Consider the following 25,773-nt stretch of genomic DNA (forward strand, 5'->3'; position numbering starts at 1 on the left):
TCTATTCCTTTCTCCCTCATTTACTTAACTAATTTTCCTTTAAATATAGCTATGCTATTCACCTGGACTACTCTTGTAGGTAATTAAAATGTAAAATTATGATTTACAGTTAGGCTTTAAAGTTTCAAAATGTTTCCATACTAAAACTATAGTATGACAAATGTAGAAATACAGTTAAAATGTAAAAAGCATCTTTTTTTATAATTTTATTGGTATATGGTATGAACTTGGTATATTACAATATACATTTGTACACATTCATAACGCTTTTGTGCATAGTCAGTAGTATTGGAGTATTCTAAGGAAATTTGTCATTCCTTCCATTGAATTGTTTGATGTACTATGCACATGAGTTGAGTACACTACTGAGCATTTTGGCTGTTCTATACACATCCTGAACATAAACATACCAGTGGAATGTCCTGTTCAGCTCATCGCTACTGAAAACAGGCTAAATGAAGGATGCTCTAAAAGTAGCAAGTGGTTCTACCGCAAGACCCTGCCAATAATAGAGAAGACCGCTCCTACCAATTTACCATCATTACTCACTGATCTGCTGGAAGCAAAAGGCAAATCGGAATCATGTATTGCATGGAGTCATATAACGGTATGAAAGGTAGGTGCATAAATAAATAACAGGACTAAAAAAACTAGGCGACAACAGAAGTGATTAATCAGGTTTTAAAGTAATGGTTGTCTATGTACAATTGCCATATTCCATTATAGGCGTAGTGTCAGTAAGAATATTTAGCATCTAAGCCAGGATTTTTTGTATAGATATCTTGATTGGATTTTCAAAGATGACAGCTTCTTTTTAAAATCAAGATTCTTTTTTGGATGATCAACAGAAGTAAGAACTTTGTTGAAAAGTGTTTCTTTAAGATAATTAGGTAATGCAATAGGTTAAACACTGGCCTTTCACCTTTGGGACCTGGGTTCAAAGCTGGCCCTAGTTGATGCTGTCTAAGAGTCCTAAGTGAAATGAGTTTGAATGGGGATGGACCCACAGCTCAAAATTGACCCTAAATTGGTAATAATGGCAACATCAAAGAGGACATGTTGTTGGGGCATCTTTACTATGCAACCGGTTGTGTTATACTTGACCTGGGTGCACTTCATTATGCTGAAACTAGAAGGGGGAGGAGAAAATTTCCATAGGGGTCTCCTAATCTCCAGTGGCAGGGGTTCCACTGAAGTTTAATGGGAGACAGTGACAACACATGTGGAAATTGTTTTTTATATTTGTCCCCAATTGCCCTCAGTGGCTTGCTAGGCCATTTCAAATGGCATTTAAGAGTCAACCACATTGCTGTGGGTCTGGAGTCACACGTAGGCCAGACCAGGTAAGGACAACAGATTTCTTTCTCTAAAAGGACATTAGTGAATCAGATGGGTTTTTACAACAATGGTTTCATGGCCATCATTAGACTAGCTTTTTAATTCCAGATTTATTAATTGAATTCAAGTTTCACTGCTTGCCGTGGTGGGATTTGAACCCATGTCCCCAGAGCACTGGATGGGCCTCTGGATTACTAGTCCAGGTGGCAATACCACTACACCACTGCCTCCCAAGCAATGGCTGTCTGAAATTGGGAAGTGTTCCAGTTGACTGCACTAACAACCCCGCAGCCAGAAATCCACACAAAATCAAACTTTTCTTTGCTCTCCCATCAGTCAGTGATATAAGTGTAAGTGGTTTTCAGCTCGGAGTTGAGACAAGCAGAGTGATAATCAGCCTTCGTCACCTGAGCATCAAGCTGGTGGAGCAGATCACCAGCCTGGGTGGAATTAGCTCAATTCAATGAGACTAAAGTCGGGGAGGTAATCCACTCCAATAGATTAGTGCCCAGGCAGTGAAGGTGAACATTCAAGACATTGGCTGTAATGAGCTTCTACCAGTTGAATCAAAAATGGCATTACAGTATTAGGTATGCTGTCAAACAATACAAGTAAATTAGAGTTAGTTGAGTGTGAAAGGCAACCTCCAGTTATCATTGCTAACCTGTCTGACATTGCCAATTAGTGTTAAATTACAGCCTTGTCAGATGCATTGTCACTAAGAGCTAAATTGAGACACAAGTTCCTCGCAGGTAGCAGAACAGACACTCATCCTGTCTGACTTTTGAAAGGCCAGTGTCATATCTCATTAGGAAACCCAGCTGTCCATTCTAAATATTTGTTATGAAGAGCATGCCTTTTGGAACTGTCCAAAATTCTATTTCTGCTGCTAATTTTGAGAATGCACACTGAATGCTGTACATATGATGGAACTTCATATCTCCATATTTAATGATTTAAAGTCCAATATGGGACAATCGGTATGATCATATGGGGAACAGGACTCTTTTCCTCTCAATTAATCCTAGCTGCAGTTGAAAGGAATCAGTAAATGTGAATAAACAGAGGTAGCTTTGCACGGACATGTCAGAAATCACAATGTAAAAATGCATCAATAAACACATACAAAAGTGGTTAATGTTCCTAAACACACAAAAAATGCACTGTTTTATATACATTAAGTTTCTACTGCACCCTTGGCAACAGAGTGTTACTATTACAAATGAGGGTTTTCTAAACTCTTGTTTTAGTGTTAAAAATTAAAGATATATTTATACACTCCAGAGGCAGATAAATTAGAGTGTTATCAAAAATGTTAAATCCATTAATTTATCTTTTTTTCCCCCCTTTTCAGGTGACCTTTCCTCCACATCACTTTTTGTTTGGTGAATTTGTGTCCTCTTCAGGGCAACAAATGTTGTTGTTGGAAATGAGATACTTTCCTATTTCAGGTGCCAAGTCCCCATAGAGCAATCTGACCTGAGATATAGAACAGTCATCCTCTGAATACAACTCTGCCACATCAACATGCCTTAGCTCAAACCTCTGTGGAGCACTCTGCTGCACTTACTGCCTTGCCATTTTACAATAGCCATGCTTGTGGCCTCCCTGAGTGACATTGGCAATTACTACTAAATAGGGGGCTGTACACCTAAGCCGACAAGTCACAGGGTTGAGACGACCCAAATTCAATTCAACCAGAACTCTGATGTGGGTTCAAACCACAATGTGAAATAATAATGTTCTAATCCACTGCCATTCTTACATCAGCCAATGGAATGCCTGCCTACTGTGGTGTAAATCATTCTACGTCCGTTTTTCTTCCCAAGTAATGCAGTTCACTACCTCACATAACAGTCTAGATGGAGAATTAAAGACACATATTGCTGATTAAGCTCTGTGACTCAGTTCTAATGATTGTGAAACAGGGCCCTTAACCACTGATTTGTGATCCCTGTAATTTTTTTTCCAAAACCAGCAATGAGATCATTCTCTAAACTATCCTTGGTAGAAAACCAAAAATTTTCTAGTGCTAGCCAAGCCTCTCTGTTGCCAATTATTCAATGTCGGTGAACCCACAATTTTCTGAGGTCTAATCATAACTCTATAAAATACATATGGTGATGGATAAGAAGCATTTAGCCAAGCAAGAAATCAGACAGCGCCTGCTGATCATGGGGCCAAGCAATATGAGGCACATATGGGATGCTTAAAGTTGGAATGTCTGGGGCCCATTTTAATCTCATTGCCACCCTATTTATCAGTGGGAATAAGATGGTTAAAAAAAAAAGCACAAAAAGAAATTACCATCGATCACCATTCCTTGCACCTGATGCAATTTTTTCTTGAAACAGGTGGCCAGTGCTTTTTTGTTTATTCATTCATGGGATGTGGGGATCGCTGGCTAAGCCAGCATTTATTGCCCTTCCCTAATTGTCCTTGAACTGAGTGGCTTATTAGGCCACTTCAGAGGACATTTAAGAGTCAACCACATTGCTGTGGGTCTGGAGTCACATGTAGGCCAGACCAGGTAAGGACGGAAGATTTCCTTCCCTAAATAACATTAGCAAACCAGACGGGTTTTTTACACCAATCGACCATGGTTTCATGGTCACCATTAGACTAGCTTTTTTTTTAAAATTGCAGATTTTTATTAATTGAATTCCAATTTCACCATCTGCCAGGTGGGATTCGAACCCATGTCCCCAGAGCGCCATCCTGGGCCTCTGCATGACTACTACATTACTACACCACCACTGCCCCCTCCCAAAACAGGTAGGAGCCACATGTCTGTATTTAAATTGGGGTTCTTTGAGACAATTAAGATATCAATGCAATTTTGGTCTTTCACTGGGAAGAGCAGCAATGCAGATGATGCTGAATGGAAATGGAGATAGACTGGAAATGAAGGTAGACTAAGTGGAGGCCTTTAAAAGAGGCCACCCAATAAATGGAAAGGTCAATTTTTTTAATGTTTTCATCGCCCCTCCTGCTGCCGCATCAACTCCTCCCCCTGTTATTGTTTGGCCCCTTCCAACTCTGTGGAGGACTCACTAGCTTTCCCGTGCCTTCCTCTAGGACTCCATGCTGCCTGGCAGTTTGACAATTTTATATTGTGAATGGTCAAAAATGTACCTTTGGCTGATATGGTGTTGATATCCACATAAGTGACACAGCACCAACAGACCAGCTTAAACCAATGTGAAACCAGTTATACAAAAAAAAATTTGGCTTGAATTTCATCCGGAGCCACTAGAAAAGGGATAGGAAGTGTCCACTGTTCCCCATCCCACTATAATCCTGACCCATTTGTTTGGGTCAGGGGTCATAAGTTTGGCAGGGCTGGTTCCCGGATGGATCTCCACCATCCAGAGGGAACCCAGTGCTACTGAGGTCATGCACCGCATCAAAAGAGGAAGAGCCTGAATTAATGGAGGCAGTCGAGCTTTGAAGTTCTGCCAGAAAAGAATATTTAGGCTTCAGCCTGAGTTGAGGCCTAAAATAAGTTACCGTTTGGGGCCTGATGCAAGATAGCGAGGCCAATTACAGGGCCCTCCCTCCAAATGGAGTTTTTGTCAACCTTCCAGTGCTGTCCCAGTTTTTAGCATCACCCTGGTCCTGATCATTGCCGGGCTAGAGGCTGTAGCAGTAGAATGCAGGGAAATTGGGTGGATTTTTGAGATCTGCCTTCCCAGTACCATTTATATGTGGCAGATTGGTCAAAGGGACAAAGGGAAACTTCTTCCTGGAGTGGTTGTGGGGGGTGGGGGAGGAAAACCCACAATGCTGATATGGGTGAGGCTCTTTGCTCGGTTTTTCTGCCACAATATCACCCAATTTCAAACAGTGTAATCAAGGAAAATCCAAGCCTTTGAGTTGATGAATAGTAATTTGATGTGAAGGAACACAAACTCAGGTTATATAACTCAGGTATGAAGACACTCAAATCAAATTCAGACAAGTGTTGGTCAGACCACCTCCACAATATATGCCCCGTACCATGTGGACTTCTTAATAGACCAGTCAGAATCTTTCCAATGTCAGCGGGGAACTGCCAGTCCAACCAAATCTTTGTTAATAACCAAGTTCAACTAGCATATAGAATTCTAATTTCTCTGGCCAGATAGTAATATGGAGACAACTGGATAATTTGGGTCTGTAATAACCTATCACTCAATAGGTTATCAGTCTGAATATATATTCTTTTATGTTACAAAGAGGACAATGTTAGGAAAGGGTGCTCCCATTGAAATGGTTGGAACATCAGGGAAAGCATGCAACCAAATTTCCAATATGCACTCAAATCTTTTTTTTTTTTTTAATTGTGCTGGAACCTATCATGTATATGTGTAGATCAACACAGGCTCCCTGAAGGAACAAACTAATATGACTGCACAGATCAGCAGAAGGATACATTGATAGGGTTAGATAATGTAGGGTGAGTGGAGGTAGATGTGGAACATAAGAACTGACATGAACCAGCTGGGTCAAATGGCCCATTTCTCTGCTCTAAATTCTACATTGCTCTATGAAAAGCAGGAAATGATGTCAGAGGTATAGTCTAAATCACTTTCTGACATTGGAGCATGCAAAGTACATTTGTTTTAACTTTTCCTCGAGAAAGGTGCAGGGTTATTTATTGCATATGTTCTTACCTAATTGATATGTGCTGACCAACAAAACAATGAAGACTGGGCTCTCAAAACTTTACTGTTGCCTCTGTGTGACCCCTAAAATTGAATAAGCAGCAAACAACTCCAACATTTTCCCTGCGGCAGGCAGGAAGAGAAAAACAATTAGTGATTGTAGCTCCCTCTCCCCACAAACTACTTGCTTCCCCCCCCCCCACAAAAAAACAAAGTGGACAATTTTCACAAGACAGAGCAAGATTCCAAATTTGTCCAATCTCCGTCCTCGTAAAAAGACTAGCATTTTAAACAGCATTGCAGAGTTGGTTAACTCTCAAGCAAATATACTAAAACACATATGGAGTTATCCAAACAATTGAATGTGCTCACACGTAGATTAATTATAGGAATATAGGAACAAGAGCAGGCTTTTTAGCCACTCGAGCCCATTTGGCTATTCAATGAGATCACGGCTGATCTGTGACCTAACTCCGTATACAATAATATAGGGCATACAATAGTGATCAGTGGTACTTTATCACAGAGACTAGGTCAATATTATATCTTCACATGTTGCCTCACTTTCCATTAATAGGTCACAACAAAACAAGAGAATGTTTCCTCAATGCACAGGAGGTACTGAATTACAATAGGAAGATTAATTGTTCACAGACGACATGTGCTGTACCATAGAGGGCAAGTTCCAAAAAGAAAACGGCTCACTCCTTCCTCCATCCTGTCAAACAGCTTCCTGTGTAATTTTTTTAAAAAACATAAGAGATTTGTTTTCAGTGAATTCGAAACCTTGTTTGGATGCAGTGGCCACAGTCCATCACGTATGTATACAAACTCTAAGGACACAATGTAAAAGTCTGGCCTTCAGCTTACTGCAAAACAAAATTCCAGGCAGATGTGTAACTGAGCCAGGAGTCACACTCCAGCAGGAATTGTGTGTCCGTGCAGGTGCAGATATCATCCTCTCAATGTAACAACTTCCCGCCTGATAGGGTACATGGAATTTGGCACCGATCCCATTTGCACCAGGATGGCTTTATTTGTTATTTTAAAAAATCTGCCCTGTTTATTCTTTGGCTGCCCTCCATTCTGTGTTCATAGACTCAGCAAACACAAACCACAGCACCCCCAAAAAAACAAGAAAATAGTAATTGGTATATCTGTTGTTTCCCCGACTGTGTGGTCTACTCAAAAGACACAATTGTTTAAAATGCACATTCCTTCAAGACTGTGTTTGTAATGGTTCTGACTGGCGGATTGATTTGCTTCTTAATCGCCACCAGATGAGTTTATCGAGAGTTTATTTTAAGTCACGCAAAAACTTTCTGCTGACTTCAATCTTCTGAGGTGGCTCACGCGTCGAGAAAAGGAAAGCTTTAAAATGGTCAAAACGTTCGGTAGTGCTCAGAGTTCCCATCAGATGACTACATGCTTAGCTCGAAGAGTAGGCTCGTGACCTCTGAAATGATCACCTTTCACAGCAGAGTTCTGCAGGTAACGGTTGTCAACAACTCAAAGCCTTAGACACAAAGGCTCCACTGTAAAATAACCACTATTCTCAGAGGTCCCTGCAGTTATATTCACCAAGACTGTTCCTAGATTATTTTATGGCCCATCACTCCGCAACAAGTAATCTCACAGCGTTCTGGGTTTAATGACCCATGTTGCATTGGGATTTAAATGGTACAAGTCTAGAATGTAAGTGTTGAGGTCCAGACAGCGCTCTCCTGCAAAGAAGAAAAGCACAATGTAAATAATGAAATGAAATGAAATGTAAATAGCCAGAGAGAATTAATGTAGCTGGAATAGTACCATAAATACCAATCTGTTGGTTGCACCCACAAGGACAACTTTCTCACTGACCAGCTGAGTAAAAAAACAAATCTAATTTGAGCTTACATCCCCTGGTAAAAATAAAACCTGAAGGTCTGAAAGTGCTGACTTCCACTTTACAACCAATGATGCAATGTAGGAAACTTGCAGCCAATTTGTGCACAGCAAGCTCCCACAAACAGCAAAGTGCTTACGACCCGATAATTCATTTTTAATGATGTTCATTGAGGGATAAATATTAGCCAAGACATCGGGGATAACTTCCCTGATCTGCTGCAAAATACTACCATGGGATTTTTTTTTTTTTACATCCACCCAAAGCAGCAGATGGGGCTTTGGTTTAACGTCTGATTCGAAGGATGGCACCTCCGGCAGTATAGTATTCCCTCAGTTTTACACTGGAGTGGGACTTGAACCCAGAACCTTGTGACTTAGAGGTGAGAGTGCTACCAACTGAGCCACAGCTGACATAGGCAGGGGAGATGCTCCAATTCCTCACACAAGTCACCATTCTTTTGGATACGACATTAAACCAAGGCCCCTTCAGCCTTCTCGGTTGGATGTAAAAGATCCCATGGCAGTATTTTGAAGGGCAGGAGAGTTATCCCTGGTGTCCTGGCCAATAATTACCTCTCAAGAAACATCACAAAAAACAGATCATCAGGTCATGATCATATTGCTGCTTGTGGGGCCTTGCTGTGTGTGAATTAGCTGCCATGTTCCCTACATGACAAGAGTGACTACACTTTGAAAGTGCTTCATTGGCTGTACAGCACTTTGGGATGCCCTGAGATGGTGAAAGGCGCTATATAAATGCAAATTCTTTCTTTTTCTTTACCACGGACCTTGTAGTGCCAGCAGGATGTTATTCAAGCCATCGCAGCCAGGGCTGATTCCCATTACCACACATACGTGGGGCAACAGAATTCACTGAAAAATTGATTTTTTTTGGGCCTATTTTTACAGCCCAGCCTGGGGACTCTATAAAGTTAATTGTTGCACCACAAATGACTGAGACCAACCATCACAGCACAGATCAAAACCTAGGACCTGCTGCTTTGTGAGGCACAGTACTGCAGCATTTACCCACCGAGCCACTGGGGAATTTTACAGCCGTTATTGTATTTTACAAAGCGGGAAACCTCAGTTTATTTTCCAACAGTAGAGCAGCAGGCCATTTGTGTTTAATGAGTAGCTCAGGGATTAGCAGTAGAAATGACTTTGATATCAATTCACACAATCAAGAAATCAAAGATCAACAGTTTGTCCTTCTCCCATACGTTTCACGTGACAGTAACTTTTAAAGAAAAACCTACCTATATTTCCACCAATTTCAAACAAGTGATGGCTCTGTCCATTAAGTGGCACTGTAGAACTCGTACTGTAAAGGTTAGAAAAAAAGCAAAACTTAATTTAGAATTTGTTGAATGGTAGGAACCATTGAATCATTCACTGTCCTTCATGGCTGTTGCGTGTATCAAACAGCAGCCTCACGTGAAGTTTACTGCAGGCCATTCAGTTCTGCTTATTGAAACATGAAACTAATTACCTTTTTAGCTTGCATTTAAAAATATTTGGTGACTTCCAATTTTTTGTGGAGGTAATGAGGGGGAAAAGGAACAGGAGAGTGGTCCTTGCAGATAAGCTAGAATATTAAAGGCTGCATTTTATGTTGTAAATTATTAGCCAGAGGGAATACAATAAATGACATTTGAACTTGGTTAGGCTGCACAGAGTACTGTCAAACAGTTCTGGTTCCCATATTATTAAAATGATACAGAAGCACAGGAGAAGGTGCAAAAAAGATTTCCTGGATGGTGCCAGAACTGAGCCAGTAACGTTTGGACAGACTGTGGCGTTTTTTTCCTCGAGAAAAAAGACTGAGGGGTGGCCTGATAAAGGCCAAGATTATGAAAGAGTTTGATAGCATAGATAAAGAGATGTTTCCACTTCTGGGTGAGACCAGAACTAGGAGACATAAATATAAGATAGTCACTAATAACTCCAATAAGGAATTCAGGAGAAACATTACCGAGAGAGAGAGCTGACAATGTGGAACTCACTACCACAGGGAGTAAAAGAAAAATACTTTGGATGCTGGAAATCTGAAATAAAAACAAAGCACTGGAAATACTCAGCAGGTCTGGCAGCATCTGTGGAGAGAGAAACAGAGTTAACGTTTCCGGTTTGGCAGAATTGGCAAAGGTTAGAAATGCAATAGGTTTTGAGCAAGTGAAAGAGGTAGGGAGGAAGAACAACAAAAGGGAAGGTCTGTGATAGGGCAGGAGGCAGGACAGATGAAAGTTCATAGACCTGAAACGTTAACTCTGTTTTTCTCTCCACAGATGCTGCCAGAACTGCGGAGTATTTCCAGTACTTTCTGTTTTTATTACCACAGGGGGTACTTGAGACGAATAGCTTAGTTAGTTAAGAAGAAGCTAGATAGACACGAGGGAGAAAAGAATATGTTGATGGGGTTAGATGAAGAGAGATGGGAGGAGGCTTGTATGGAACACAAACACTGACATGGAACTGTTGGACTATAAATACTTGGTAATACAATTTCTATTCTTTATGGACAGCCACACCACAATCCTTTTGAATTAGAAATCCACTTTATATCACTTTTTTTTATTCTTTCATGGGCTGTAGATGTCGCTGGCAAAGCCAGCATTTGTTGCCTATCCCTCATTGCCCTATACAACTGAATGGCTTGCTAGGCCATTTCAGAGGGCAGCTGTTGAGGGTCTGGAGTCACATGTAGACCAGAGCAGGTAAGGACAGTAAATTGCCTTCCCTAAAAGACATTAGTGAACCAGGTGGGTTTTTACGACAATCAATGATAGTTTCATGGCACCATTACTGAGACTGGCTTTCAATTCCAGATTTTTATTAATTAATTGCATTTCTTAAATAGGCATAAATGTCAGCTCGACATAACTGGGAGCACTTGTTTCTGAATCATTATAGAGTGCTGCATTCTTAGAACTCATGTCTTTCAGATGAGACATTAAAGCAGCTCCTGCCTGCCTGTTCAGATGAACGTAAAAGATCCCATGACACAACAACAACTTGTATTCATATAGCACCTTTAACATAATAACATGTCGCAAAGTGCTTCACGGGAGCGGTATTTGGCATCGAGCCACATAAGGTGATACTAAGGCAAATGATCAAAAACTTGGTCACAGAGGTAGGTTTGAAGGAGTGTCTTAAAGAAGGTAAGAGAGGTGGAGAGGCAGAGTGGTTTAGGGAGGGAGTTCAAGAGCTTAGGCCCTTGGCAGCTGAAGGCATGGCCGCCAATGGAGAAGCGATTAAAATCGGGAATGCTCAACAAGCCAGAACTGGAGGAGCGCAGATATCTCGGAGGGCTTTAGGAGATTACAGAGGTAGGGAGGGGCAAGTCTGTGGAGAGATTTGAAAACAAGGATAAGAATTTTTTTTTTTTAAATCAAGGTGTTGCTCAACTGGGAACCCATTTATGTCAATGAGCACAGGGATCTTGGCTGAATGGGACTTGGTATGAGTAAGGACATAAGCATCAGAGTTGTTTGAAGAGCAAGGCGCAGACATGATGGGCTGAATGGTCTCCTTCTGTGCTGCACTTTTCTATGAAGAGTAGAGGAGCTCTCCTGGAGGCCTGGTCAAAATGCATTTCATCAACCAATATCGCCCAGAGAGATTAACTGGTTATTTGCTGTTTATCAAAATAAATTCTTTTACTATGGAGCACTCTGGCACAGCCTTCATCCTCCTACTCAGATGTTTCCTACACAATCTATCACATGATCCTGATTTCACCTCCTGCATGCTATTTCTGTATCTTTGCAACACCCAGTATTTATCTCTTTATGCAAAAGGTGCGATTTTACAAATGATCTGCAAATACAGACAAAGGTGTTGCCTCAGTCACCATTCATGTCAAAGAGTCAGAGAGTCATTATGGCACAGAAGGAGGCCATTCAGCCCATTGAGTCCGTGCCTTTGCATGTGCAGGAAAAGATCAGGCACAATTGCTCCCTGCCCCAACCTTCCTTTTATGATGTAATTTTAAATTCTTTAAATTTAATCATCATTTTCTTTTGCCCTTGAGAAGTTTCCATTCTTTTGTCCTCTTATCCTGAAGGATATTATGAGCACTGGCATTAACCCTCTGCTCTCTCTTCCATGCTTCATTCATGTACTTAAACAGCGTTAGCAATGTGACCATAGAGCAGGAATCATTGGCTAGTAATCAAAGAACAAAGAGAACAACAAAGAAAATTACAGCACAGGAACAGGCCCTTCGGCCCTCCAAGCCTACGCCGATCCAAATCCTCTGTCTAAACCTGTCGCCTATTATCTAAGGGTCTGTATCTCTTTACTTCCTGCCCATTCATGTATCTGTCGAGATACATCTTAAAAGACGCTATCGTGCCCGCGTCTACCACCTCCGCTGGCAATGCGTTCCATGCACCCACCACCCCAGCGTAAAGAACTTTCCACGCATATCCCCCCTAAACTTTTCCCCTTTCACTTTGAACTCATGTCCCCTTGTAATTGAAACCCCCACTCTGGGAAAAAGCTTCTTGCTATCCACCCTGTCTATACCTCTCATGATTTTGTACACCTCAATCAGGTCCCCCCTCAACCTCCGTCTTTCTAATGAAAATAATCCTAATCTACTCAACCTCTCTTCATAGCTAGCGCCCTCCATACCAGGCAACATCCTGGTGAACCTCCGCTGCACCCTCTCCAAAGCATCCACATCCTTTTGGTAATGTGGCGACCAGAACTGCACGCAGTATTCCAAATGTGGCCGAACCAAAGTCTTATACAACTGTAACATGACCTGCCAACTCTTGTACTCAATACCCCGTCCGATGAAGTAAAGCATGCCGTATGCCTTCTTGACCACTCTATTGACCTGCGTTGCCACCTTCAGGGAACAATGAACCTGAACACCCAAATTTCTCTGCACATCAATTTTCCCTAGGACTTTTCCATTTATTGTATAGTTCATTCTTGAATTGGAACTTCCAAAATGCATCACCTCGCATTTGCCCTGATTGAACTCCATCTGCCATTTCTCTGCCCAACTCTCCAGTCTATCTATATTCTGCTGTATTCTCTGACAGTCCCCTTCACTATCTGCTACTCCACCAATCTTAGTGTTGTCTGCAAACTTGCTAATCAGACCTCCTATACTTTCCTCCAAATCATTTATGTATATCACAAACAACAGTGGTCCCAGCACGGATCCCTGTGGAACACCACTGGTCACACGTCTCCATTTTGAGAAACTCCCTTCCACTGCTACTCTCTGTCTCCTGTTGCCCAGCCAGTTCTTTATCCATCTAGCTAGTACACCTTGGATGCCATGCACCTTCACTTTCTCCATCAGCCTACCATGGGGAACCTTATCAAACGCCTTACTGAAGTCCATGTATACGACATCTACAGCCCTTCCCTCATCAATCAACTTTGTCACTTCCTCAAAGAATTCTATTAAGTTGGTAAGACATGACCTTCCCTGCACAAAACCATGTTGCCTATCACTGATAAGCCCATTTTCTTCCAGATGGCAATAGATCCTATCCCTCAGTATCTTCTCCAGCAGCTTCCCTACCACTGACGTCAGGCTCACCGGTCTATAATTACCTGGATTATCCCTGCTACCCTTCTTAAACAAGGGGACAACATTAGCAATTCTCCAGTCCTCTGGGACCTCACCAGTGTTTAAGGATGTTGCAAAGATATCTGTTAAGGCCCCAACTATTTCCTCTCTCGCTTCCCACAGTAACCTGGGATAGATCCCATCCGGACCTGGGGACTTGTCCACCTTAATGCCTTTTAGAATACCCAACACTTCCTCCCTCCTTATGCCGACTTGACCTAGAGTAATCAAACATCTGTCCCTAACCTCAACATCCGTCATGTCCCTCTCCTCGGTGAATACCGATGCAAAGTACTCGTTTAGAATCTCACCCATTTTCTCTGACTCCACGCATAACTTTCCTCCTTTGTCCTTGAGTGGGCCAATCCTTTCTCTAGTTACCCTCTTGCTCCTTATATATGAATAAAAGGCTTTGGGATTTTCCTTAACCCTGTTTGCTAAAGATATTTCATGACCCCTTTTAGCCCTCTTAATTCCTCGTTTCAGATTGCGCCTACAATCCCGATATTCTTTCAAAGCTTCGTCTTTCTTCAGCTGCCTAGACCTTATGTATGCTTCCTTTTTCCTCTTAGCTAGTCTCACAATTTCACCCGTCATCCATGGTTCCCTAATCTTGCCATTTCTACCCCTCATTTTCACAGGAACATGTCTCTCCTGCACGCTAATCAACCTCTCTTTAAAAGCCTCCCACATATCAAATGTGGAGTTACCTTCAAACAGCTGCTCCCAAACTACATTCCCCAGCTCCTGCCGAATTTTGGTATAGTTGGCCTTGCCCCAATTTAGCACTCTTCCTTTAGGACCACTCTCATCTATGTCCATGAGTATTCTAAAACTTACGGAATTGTGATCACTATTCCCAAAGTAGTCCCCTACTGAAACGTCAACCACCTGGCCCGGCTCATTCCCCAACACCAGGTCCAGTATGGCCCCTTCCCGAGTTGGACTATTTACATACTGCTCTAGAAAACCCTCCTGGATGCTCCTTACAAATTCTGCTCCATCTAGACCTCTAACACTAAGTGAATCCCAGTCAATGTTGGGAAAATTAAAATCTCCTATCACCACCACCCTGTTGCTCCTACAGCTTTCCATAATCTGTTTACATATTTGTACCTCTATCTCACGCTCGCTGTTGGGAGGCCTGTAGTACAGCCCCAACATTGTTACCGCATCCTTCCTATTTCTGAGTTCTGCCCATATTGCCTCACAGCTCGAGTCCTCCATAGTGCCTTCCTTCAGCACAGCTGTGATATCCTCTTTGACCAGTAATGCAACTCCTCCACCCCTTTTACCTCCCTCTCTATCCCGCCTGAAGCATCGGTATCCTGGGATATTTAGTTGCCAATCATGCCCTTCCCTTAACCAAGTCTCAGTAATAGCAATAAATCAGTAGCAGGAACGCTGGAGAAATTTCCCCCATCATTAGCCCAGCTCACTGAGAGTAATGGCAATGCCCCTGTTGCTGCCTTTACTGAGAACAGCTAGCTCAGTACAGGCCACGCTGAACAGAGCTTTGCTCCACCTCAACAGGGCTTATAGTTGTGAAATCAGGAGAACCAGTACATGAAAGTATGTTCATTAACAAATCAGTACAGAAATTACAAAAAATTAGGCAGAATATACAGCACAGAAACAGGGCAATTTAGCCCTGGTTATTATGCACTGCTCAAGCATCCTCCCCATCCTTTCTCATCTAAATCGATCAGCAAAACCCTCTGTTCCCTTCTCCCTCACATGCTTATCTAGCTTCTCATTATTAGCCTCAACTACGGCCTGTGATAGAGAATTCCACAATTCTCACCACTCGAGTATAGAAGTTTCTTCTGAGCTCCCTATTTGATTTCTTGGTGACTATCTTATGTTGATGGCCTCCAGTTTTGCTCTTCTCCAGAAAAAACTGAATAAGTAGTTTCTTCCTTGGGATACAGATGAGTGTTTGAGTCACCAAGTGCCGAGCATCAGTAAAATGCTTTGTCTGTATTTTGTGAACTGAAGTCATAACGCTGCTCAGAAACTAAACATTTCCTGACCATGCAAGTGGTATGGGTTACTTCTTACCTGCCTCGGACTTGTGTATAGCAATCCTCCTTTAATGTCGCACAAACTGGGAAATCGTTTCTTAAAATCTCCAAAACTTTATTCACACTAATATTGATTTCTTTCCCCTTCCATCATCTCACCTGTTTTCACAGTGAAAACGAGCCAGAATATCACTTGCTTTCGTCTCACTGTCTAGCTGAATGGCCATAGAAACCTTTGATAGCTGAGTGGCATAAACGCGGATAACTCCCTCTGGTATATCCAACTGTAAAGAGAAAGAGAAAATCATTTTAAATTTCATACAAATATTTCCTTCAATAAAGGAATTCTTGCTTCTGCCATGTCCTTTATCTAAAATGACAGTATTCACTCAGATGCTGTATGCTGGTGACATTTACTCAAGTACTACAATGCCAGCTTGGCCCAAAACGAATAAGCATAGAATATAAAAAAAGTAAAGGAATCATGCAAGATCTTTATAAATCACTGGTTAGGGCACAGCTGGAGTATTGTGGGCACCACACTTCAAGGAAGTAAAGGCCTTAGAAAGGGTACAGACAGGGTTTACCCGAATGTAACCAGGGGTGAGAAGTTGGAAAAATTAGGACTGTTTACCTTAGAACAGAGAAAATTAAGAGGTGACCTCGAGGTTTTTAGGGTGCTGAGAGGTTTTGATAGAGTTGATAGAGAGAAACTATTCCATCTGGTGACTAGGTCAATAACCAGAGTTCACAGATTTAAAATTATTGGCAAAATATCTGGAGGGAAGACGAGGAAAAATTATTTTCACTCAAAGAGTTGTCAGGATCTTGAACACTACCTTAAAAGATGGTGGAATCTGATTCCATAAAGTATTTTTGAAAGGAGTTGGGCAGATACTTGACAATGAGGAACTTAGAGTTACAGTCAAAAAGTGGGTGTGTGGGTGGAAGCACTACTGCTCATTTCCTGCATTACAATAGTGACTACACTTCAAAATGTACTTCATTGGCTGTACAGAGTCGCTATGTAAATGCAAGTCTTTTTCTTTCAAAGAGGCAGCACAGGCACAGTGGGCAGAATGGCCTCCGTGCTGTATGTTTCTATAATTCTATGATAGAAGAAACAGAAATATTGGCGAGTCAATGACAAGACGTAGGAGTGTACCTTTAAACTGTGCCCCAAAGTGGTAGGACTCAAACTCACACCCGGGACCTCCCACAAGGCAGGCTCTTGGTTTCGATTGCGCCCTCGGGGAGACACACCGGGTGGAGGTGAGCCATTTCCCCGGAAGGCGGGAGGGAAAAGAAATGAAGGAGTCGTCAGCCACGTCACTCTTGTCCGTCTTCTGTTCTCACTTTCATTCATCTTCCGCACCTGGGCAATCATAAAGGACGGAATCTGGGTAGATGGGAGAAAATCCACAGTTATTATCGCTGTAAAACATATTGGCCCAGATTTTTCTGTTAAACTAATGGTGAGGCTAATAGCACTTGCCGTTCTTTATACACAAATGGAATAGCAACTTCAAATGAGGGGTAAATGTGTGATTAAACTCAAATATCCAAAAGTTACTATCTAAGAAGCCCAACTCTGCTGTTACCTTCACAAACACGGCATCTCACTGTCTGCCTCACCATTGGAATGCATTGAATGGTGTGAAGTTGTATAATTTGAAAAGCAGATATAAATTAAACTAAATTACTGCCAAATAATCTCCGTTGCACTGAAAATTAACTATTACAAGTGTGGAGTTTCACTCCTTCAGGAGTTAATTGTTGGATATTTTTTAAAAGGTAAAATTTTAATTTTCTTTCAAAAATAAATTCTGTGATTGTGAAAATGTTTACTTTCAATTCTCTGTCTGCCAATCCAATCTTTCTTCCCCTCTTTGTACCCGAGATGACATTGAATTCACCCACCCTAACTTACACTTCCTTCTCAGTCCTTGCACTACTGATTTCACAATTCTTCAGTCTGATTGGTTAAAGGAGATACACAGTTGCTGCCCTGTTCACTCAGGTCCCAAATGCCCAGTTTTCCTTTCTGAGACGTTACCAGCTCACACTTTCAACAAGCTGCCACACAAAAATATAAAAACTTGGATGTGTGAAGGTAAGTCTAACTAACAGCAGAAGCCATTAGATTCTCTGGCACAGCAAATTCTAGCCCTTTATCCCGCACTGCACAGAGACCCTGCTTACTCCGAGAGGACATATAGCTGCCTGTATGAAAGTGTCACACTGCTGCAGCAGCAAATGATCATCTGAGGTTATAATAAAAGCAAAATACTGCAGACGCTGGAAATCTGAAATAAAAACAAGAAATGCTGGAAATACTCAGCAGGTCTGGCAGCATCTGTGGAGAGAGAAGCAGAGTTAACATTTCAGGTCAGTGACCCTTCTTCAGAACTGAGGTTCTGAAATCATCTGAAGTTGCTACTCAGGCATACTATTAAGCAGAATAGAAGGACTGTTACTGAGGACCTGAGTGTGCTTTAATCCTGGTAATGACCTCAACCTCTTCAAACACCTGACAGAATGATGACCCAGATTTTTATAATTGTCAATGCAAATGACATCATATCATGCGCTTAACAAAAGGTAATGCTTCTTCAGCAATCTCCTTTAAAACCAACTCAGCTGAGCAGCCATTGTTATATCAATGTGGCTCCTCCTCCTTTTCATATCAATCAACCCCAAATGCCTTCTCTAAGTGAGATTAGATAATCAGTGCCAGATTAAGGTAGTTTAGTGCAGCAAATGACCTCTAGTTTAACCAACTTTCCACTCACTTCATTTAGTGTTGATGGGGTTTTCATCTCCTGTCTCTGACATGGGAAGAGTATGTTTGAATCCAATGTATCATATAAAATTAAGAAGCTTGACAGGGTAGATACTGAGAGGTTGTTTATTCAGGACTGAGATGGGGAGAAATTTCTTCACTCAAAGGGTTGTGAATCTTTGGAATTCTCTACCCCAGAGGGCTGTGGATGCTCAGCCGTTGAGTATATTCAAGACAGAGATTAATAGATTTTTGGATACGAAGGGACACAAGGGATAAGATCATAAGATCATAAGAACTAGGAGCAGGAGTAGGCCGTCCGGCCCCTTGAGCCTGCTCCGCCATTCAATAAGATCATGGCTGATCTTTTCGTGGACTCAGATCCACTTACCCGCGTTCTCACCGTATCCCTTAATTCCTTTATTGTTCAAAAAGATATCTACCTTAGCTTTAAAGACGTTTACTGAAGAAGCGTCAACTACTTCACTGGGCAAGGAATTTCATAGATTAACAACCCTCTGGGTGAAGAAGTTTCTTCTTAATTCAGTCCTAAATCTGCTCCCTCTAATCTTGAAGCTATGCCCTCTTGTCCTAGCTTCACCTGCCAGTGGAAACATCCTCTCTACTTGTATCTTATCTATTCCCTTCATGATTTTATATGTTTCTATAAGATCTCCCCTCATTCTTCTGAACTCCAATGAATATAATCCCAATCTACTCAGTCTCTCCTCATAAGCCAACCCCCTCAACTCCAGAATCAACCTAGTGAACCTCCTCTGCACCCTCTCCAGTGCCAGTATATCCTTTCTCAAGTGAGGAGACCAAAACTGCACACAGTACTCCAGGTGCGGCCTCACCAGTACCTGATACAGCTGCAACATAACCTCTCTACTTTTAAACTCAATCCCTTTAGCAATGAAGAACAAAATTCCATTTGCCTTCCTAATTACTTGCTGTACCTGCAGACCAACCTTCTGCGATTCATGCACAAGGACACCCAGGTCCCTCTGCATAGCAGCATGCTGCAACTTTTTACCATTCAAGTAATAATCCTTTTTCCTGTTACTCCTACCGAAATGAATGACTTCACATTTATTAACATTGTATTCCATCTGCCAGACCTTTGCCCACTCACTCAATGTATCTATGTTCCTCTGCAAAGTTTCACAGTCATCTGCACACTTTGCTCTGCCACTCATCTTAGTGTCATCTGCAAACTTTGACACCCTACACATGGGGATAGTGCAGCAAGGCATAGATAAGGAGAAGATCAGCTATAATCCAAATGACCTTCTCCAACTTTTATTTCTTATGTTCACCATGTCTGCTCATAAAAATGCACATTCGTAACAAAACATAACTTTAAAGATCTGTACAATTCCATGTGGCGATCAGGACAAATTATTTACTTTTGAGTTAAAAGCAAAATACTGCGGATGCTGGAAATATGAAATAAAAAAAAAGTGCTGGAAATACTCAGCAGGTCTGGCAGCATCTGTGGAGAGAGAAGCAGAGTTAACGTTTCAGGTCAGTGACCCTTCATCAGAACTGGCAAATATTAGAAATGTAAAAGGTTATAAGCAAGTAAAGTGGGGGTGGGGCAAGAGATAACAAAGGAGAAGGTATAGATAGGACAAAGTCACAGAATAGACCAGAAGGTCATGGAGCAAAGATACGTTAATGGTATGTTGAAAGACAAAGCATTAGTACAGAAAGGGTGTTAACGGACTGAAAATTGAACAGCCGCAAGTACAAACATGAAAAAAAAAAGTGGGTAAGCAAACTGAACAAACTAAGATGAAATAAAATAAAATAAACACAAAAACAAATTAAAAAAGTAAAAAGAAAAAAATAACTAAAAATAAAAGTAAAATGGGGGGCCCATCATGCTCTGAAATTATTGAACTCAATGTTCAGTCCGGCAGGCTGTAGTGTGCCTAATTGGTAAAAGGGATGCTGTTCCTCGAGCTTGTGTTGATGTTCACTAGAACACTGCAATAAGCCTGTGATGGAGATGAGAGCAGGGGGGAGTGTTGAAATGGCAAGCAACCGGAAGCTCAGGGTCCTGCTTGCGGACTGAGCGGAGGTGTTCCGCAAAGCGGTCACCCAGTCTGCGCTTAGTCTCCCCAATGTAGAGGAGACCACATTGTGAGCAGCGAATACAGTATACTACATTGAAAGAAGTACAAGTAAATCGCTGCTTCACCTGAAAGGAGTGTTTGGGACCTGGGATAGTGAGGAGAGAGGAGGTAAATGGGCAGGTATTACACCTCCTGCGATTGCAAGGGAAGGTGCCTTGGGAAGGGGATGAGGTGGTGGGGGTAATGGAGGAGTAGACCAGGGTGTCACGGAAGGAACGATCCCTTCAGAATGCTGACAGGAGAAGGGAGTCCAACTGCAGTTTCACCCATCATGTTTTGAATCCACCCAGGATCACAGGTATCTCCGAGAAATACAACGTTCCTCGGACTGCTATTCTCGCCGTATCCTGAGATCCACACTCAGTGCTATGCGCTGCCACATGCACACACTGGACCTCTCTCTCCAGCAGCACCGCCTCACCTTATCTCAAAGCTGTTCTACTCCGCAGTTTCATTTCATCCTTCGTCTCATCCGACGCATTAACAATAAACTTTTTTTCTTCCTTTCAGGTGTTAAGGAATGCAAGCTCCAGCAGCTGATGGGGACTAATGCCCCTCCAGATCCTTCTTCCCCTTCACTTCCCTTTGACCTCACCCCTTCTGATCTGACCCCTTGCCATGTATTCACTATACCCTCTGACCTCCCCCTCTCTGACGCTGAACGTCCTGTACTCAGCAAAGGTCTCAGTTTTATCCCCTTACGCCCCCACCTCAATGAATTTCGTGCTCGGCATGACGTTGAGCTCTTCTTCCGTCGCCTCCGCCTCCGGGCTCACTTCTTTGACCAGGAGTCCTTCCCCCGATCAGTAGACCCATTCATCCGCCTCCAACATTCTCCCTCTACCCAGACCCCTCCCCATGGCCTCTTATCCGCTCTTGATCTTTTAATTGAAAACTGTCGGCGAGACATTGGTCATCTCAATTTCTCGGTCCCCTCGCTCACTCTAACTTGTCCCCCTCTGAACTTGAGGCACTCCGTTCTCTCAGGTCTAACCCTGACATTGTCATCAAACCTGCAGACAAGAGGTGGTGCTGTTGTTGTCTGACGTACCAACCTCTACCTTGCAGAGTCTCAGCACCAACTCTCAGACACTTCTTCCTACCTCCCCCTGGACCATGACCCCACCACCGAACATCAAGCTACTATCCACAGGACTGTCACTGACCTCATCTTCTCTGGAGATCTTCTCTCTACAGCTTCCAACCTCATAGTCCCACAACCCCGGACAGCCCGCTTCTACCTCCTTCCCAAAATCCACAAACAGGACTGTCCCAGCACACCCATTGTTTCAGCCTGCTCCTGCCCACTGAACTTATTTCTTCCTATCTTGACTATCTTTTCTGGTCCAGTCTCTTCCCACCTACATCCGTGACTCTTCTGACGCCGTACGTCATTTTGACAATTTCCAGTTTCCTGGCCCCAACCGCCTCGTCTTCACTATGGACATCCAATCTCTCTAGACCTCCATCCCCCACCAGGACAGTTTGAGGGCTCTCCGCTTCTTCCTTGAACAGAGGCCCAACCAGTTCCAATCCACCACCACCCTCCTCCGCCTGGCTGAACTTGTTCTCACATTGAACAACTTCTCCTTCAACTCCACTCACTTCCTTCAAGTAAAAGGTGTTGTTATGGGTACCCGCATGGGTCCTAGTTATGCCTGTCTTTTTGTGGGATATGTCAAACATTCCTTGTTCCAATCCTACTTAGGCCCCCTCCCCCAACTCTTTTTCCAGTACATTGATGACTGTATCGGTGCCGTTTCCTGCTCCCGCCCCGAACTGGAAAACTTTATCAACTTTGCTTCTAATTTCCACCCTTCTCTCACCTTTACATGGTCCATTTCCAACACTTCCCTTCCCTTCCTCGACTTCTCTGTCTCCATCTCTGGTGATAGGCTGTCTACTAATATCCATATAAGCCAACGGACTCCCACAGTTACCTCCACTACACTTCTTCACACCCTGCCTCCTGTAAGGACTCCATTCCATTCTCCCAATTTCTCTGTCTCCGACGCATCTGCTCTGATGCTACCTTCCATGACAGCACTTCTGATATGTCTTCCTTTATCCACAACTGAGAATTCCCCCCCACTGCGGTTGACAGGGCCCTCAACCGTGTCCGACCCATTCCCCGCACCTCTACCCTCACCCCTACCCCTCCCTCCCAGAACCGTGACAGGGTTCCCCTTGTCCTCACTTTCCACCCCATCAGCCTCCATATCCAAAGGATCATCCTCCGCCATTTCCGCCACCTCCAGCGTGATGCCACTACCAAACGCATCTTCCCTTCCCGTCAGCATTCCGAAGGGCTCGTTCCCTCCATGACACCCTGGTCCATTCCTCCATTACCCCCACCACCTCATCCCCTTCCCAAGGCACCTTCCCCTGCAATCGCAGGAGGTGTAATACCTGCCCATTTACCTCCTCTCTCCTCACTATCCCAGGCCCCAAACATTCCTTTCAGGTGAAGCAGCAATTTACTTGTACTTCTTTCAATGTAGTATACTGTATTCGCTGCTCACAATGTGGTCTCCTCTACATTGGGGAGACCAAGCGCAGACTGGGTGACCGCTTTGCGGAACACCTCCGCTCAGTCCGCAAGCAGGACCCCGAGCTTCCGGTTACTTGCCATTTCAACACTCCCCCCTGCTCTCATGCTCACATCTCTGTCCTGGGATTGCTGCAGTGTTCCAGTGAACATCAACGCAAGCTCGAGGAACAGCATCCCATTTACCGATTAGGCAGACTACAGCCTGCCGGACTGAACATTGAGTTCAATAATTTCAGAGCATGATGGGCCCCCCATTTTACTTTTATTTTTAGTTATTTTTGTCTTTTTCCTTTTTTTTACTTTTTTGTGTTTATTTTATTTTATTTCATCTTAGTTTGTTCAGTTTGCTTACCCACTTTTTTTTCATGTTTGTACTTGCGGCTGTTCAATTTTCAGTCCGTTAACACCCTTTCTGTACTAATGCTTTGTCTTTCAACACACCATTAATGTATCTTTGCTCCATGACCTATTCTGTGACCTTGTCCTATCTACACCTTCTCCTTTGTTATCTCTTGTCCCACCCCCACTTTACTTGCTTATAACCTTTCACATTTCTAATATTTGCCAGTTCTGAAGAAGGGTCACTGACCTGAAACGTTAACTCTTCTTCTCTCTCCACAGGTGCTGCCAGACCTGCTGAGTATTTCCAGCGTTTCTTGTTTTTATTTACTTTTACTCTACAGGATTGTCTTGCGGTCTCCAGGAATTAAAGATTTATCTCCAGCACACTTCTGTGAGCAACCCAGGAGAATTGTGTGCTCCCCCCCCCCACCCCCCCATTATCTTTGGGCAGTTTTATTTTATTAGTGATAGAAATACTGGAGATAGGACAAAAAAGACTTTTTGCTTAAGTGGGGCTGTTGGAAGCAGGAGGTAAGGTCTGCTCCCATCCCCACATTCCCACCATTGGTTGCCCGAAATGTCCATCTTCCTGGTACACCAGTCAGAAAGTAAATTGACTCTTCATGGCCCGATTGGATGATACTTCACCACCAGTCACATGCCCCACATTTTTATAACCAATAAGCAAAAGTGTCCAAAGACATTTTTTTTTAAAAAAAGAAACTCAATTATTTAATTGCCCCTATGACTTTTCTCCTGGGTTGCTCGCAGCTGTGGCCTGGAAATTGGTCTTCAATTCCTGGAGACTCCAAAGCAATCTTGGAGAATTTGACAACATCCAACCAGAGTTGGAAACACAGTGGATTCTCACTCAAATTCTTGGCCTACTTGAACAAGGAAGTGAAATGTGCTGGGTGTTGTAGGTTCACTCACAGTCCACAGGATATCCTGGTATTTGATAAGTAATTGTACGATATTGGCAGCTTTGGTGGCTGCCTCTGCCTCTTGATGGTTTCCACTTCGCCCTTTACACATGAAGAGGTTTGGTGCAACAATCATGGAGACATTCCACAGGCTCATTCTGTTTTTGGCCTCATTCGCTACGACTTTGCTGAGATATTCCAAGAAAGCCTGGGATGGAGCAGGCAGGTGATAAGAGGAGAAGAGATTCAGTTCAATTGTAACGTACCTTCCTTTCATCATTTCACTTTTTATTTCATACAAGAAAGATTCTGCTCACATTCTACACTAAGCCACATTTTTAGTCTATTTGGGGTCCGAGGAAATGGGTGCCATACTACTCCCACTCTTCGTAAACAATATGGAGGAAGTATATCTTGTACAATAGATTTATTAATGACATCAAACTATATGGCTGATTAAGGGATTTGGACCAATTATGTGATTGAGCTATGGAACGGCAAATGAATTTTGATCGGCATCGCATTTTGCTTTCTAATGTCCAACTTCTTTTCAATCCAGCCAGCTAATTAGACTTTCTTAAATTTACTGATACTCTCTTTGCATTTCCAGAGCAGAGAAACCTGGGGGAGCAAGTACATAGTTCCCTGAAAGTGGCAACACAGGTAGACAGGGTGGTGAAGGCGGCATATGGCATGCTTGCCTTCATCAGCCGAGGAATTGAGTACAAGAGTTGGGACGTCATATTACAATTGTACATAACATTGGTTAGGCCGCACTTGGAGTACTGTGTGCCGTTCTGGTTGCCGCACTACAGGAAAGATGTGATTAAGCTAGAGAAGGTGCAGAAAAGATTCACAAGTATGTTTCCTGGTTTGGAGGGCTTGAGTTATAAAGAGAGATTGGATAGGCTGTGTCTGTTTTCCCTGGAGCAAAGGAGGCTGAGAGGGGACATGATAGAGGTGTATAAAATTATGAGAGGCATAGATAGGGTAGATAGCCAGAGTCTGTTTCCCATGGTCGGGGTGACTAAAACTAGAGGGCATAGATTTAAGGTGAGAGGGAGGAGGTTTAAAGGGGATCAAAGGGGTAAATTTTTCACACAAAGAATAGTGGGTATCTGGAATGAGCTGCTAGAGGTGGTGGTAGAGGCAGGAACAGTAGCAACATTTAAGAGGCATCTGGACAGGTACTTGAATGAGCAAGGCACAGAGGGATATGGAATTAATGCAGGCAGGTGGGAATAGTATAGATAGGCATTATGCTCGGCATAGATGCGGTGGGCCGAAGGGCCTGTTTCTATGCTGTACGACTCTGACATCAATCCAATTCTGCTCGAGAATCATAGAATCCTGCAGTACAGGAAGTGGTCACTCAGCCCATCAAGACTGTGCCAGCTCAATGAAAGTGTGATCCAATTAGTCCCACTCCCTCTTTCCCCACATCAGGCGTTTCCAAAGGTGTCCGAAGGATTAAAACCAAAACAGAAGAGGACCGTCAATCCCCATTGGTGCTGGGATTCATGAGTGAAAGATCTGCATA

At 42.9% G+C, this 25,773-nt stretch overlaps 1 protein-coding gene across 8 annotated transcripts in view; it reads right to left on the reverse strand.

Annotated features, from left to right (window-relative positions):
* Window positions 1-214: 214 nt before the first annotated feature.
* The window catches only part of arhgap28 (Rho GTPase activating protein 28), a 243,731-nt gene continuing 218,172 nt past the window's right edge, over window positions 215-25,773 (reverse strand). For all 8 annotated transcript variants that reach the window (XM_068031289.1, XM_068031287.1, XM_068031284.1 and 5 more), the window contains exons 11-15: window positions 24,244-24,441; window positions 16,660-16,893; window positions 15,654-15,778; window positions 9,131-9,195; window positions 215-7,708 (exon numbers count right to left, since the gene is read on the reverse strand). In XM_068031289.1, coding sequence (XP_067887390.1) covers window positions 7,617-7,708; window positions 9,131-9,195; window positions 15,654-15,778; window positions 16,660-16,893; window positions 24,244-24,441 — 714 coding nt within the window. In that variant the 3' untranslated portion in view covers window positions 215-7,616. The remainder of the gene's footprint in view (window positions 7,709-9,130; window positions 9,196-15,653; window positions 15,779-16,659; window positions 16,894-24,243; window positions 24,442-25,773) is intronic.

Source organism: Heterodontus francisci, chromosome 5 (genome assembly GCF_036365525.1).
Source record: "Heterodontus francisci isolate sHetFra1 chromosome 5, sHetFra1.hap1, whole genome shotgun sequence".
NCBI lineage: Eukaryota > Metazoa > Chordata > Chondrichthyes > Heterodontiformes > Heterodontidae > Heterodontus > Heterodontus francisci.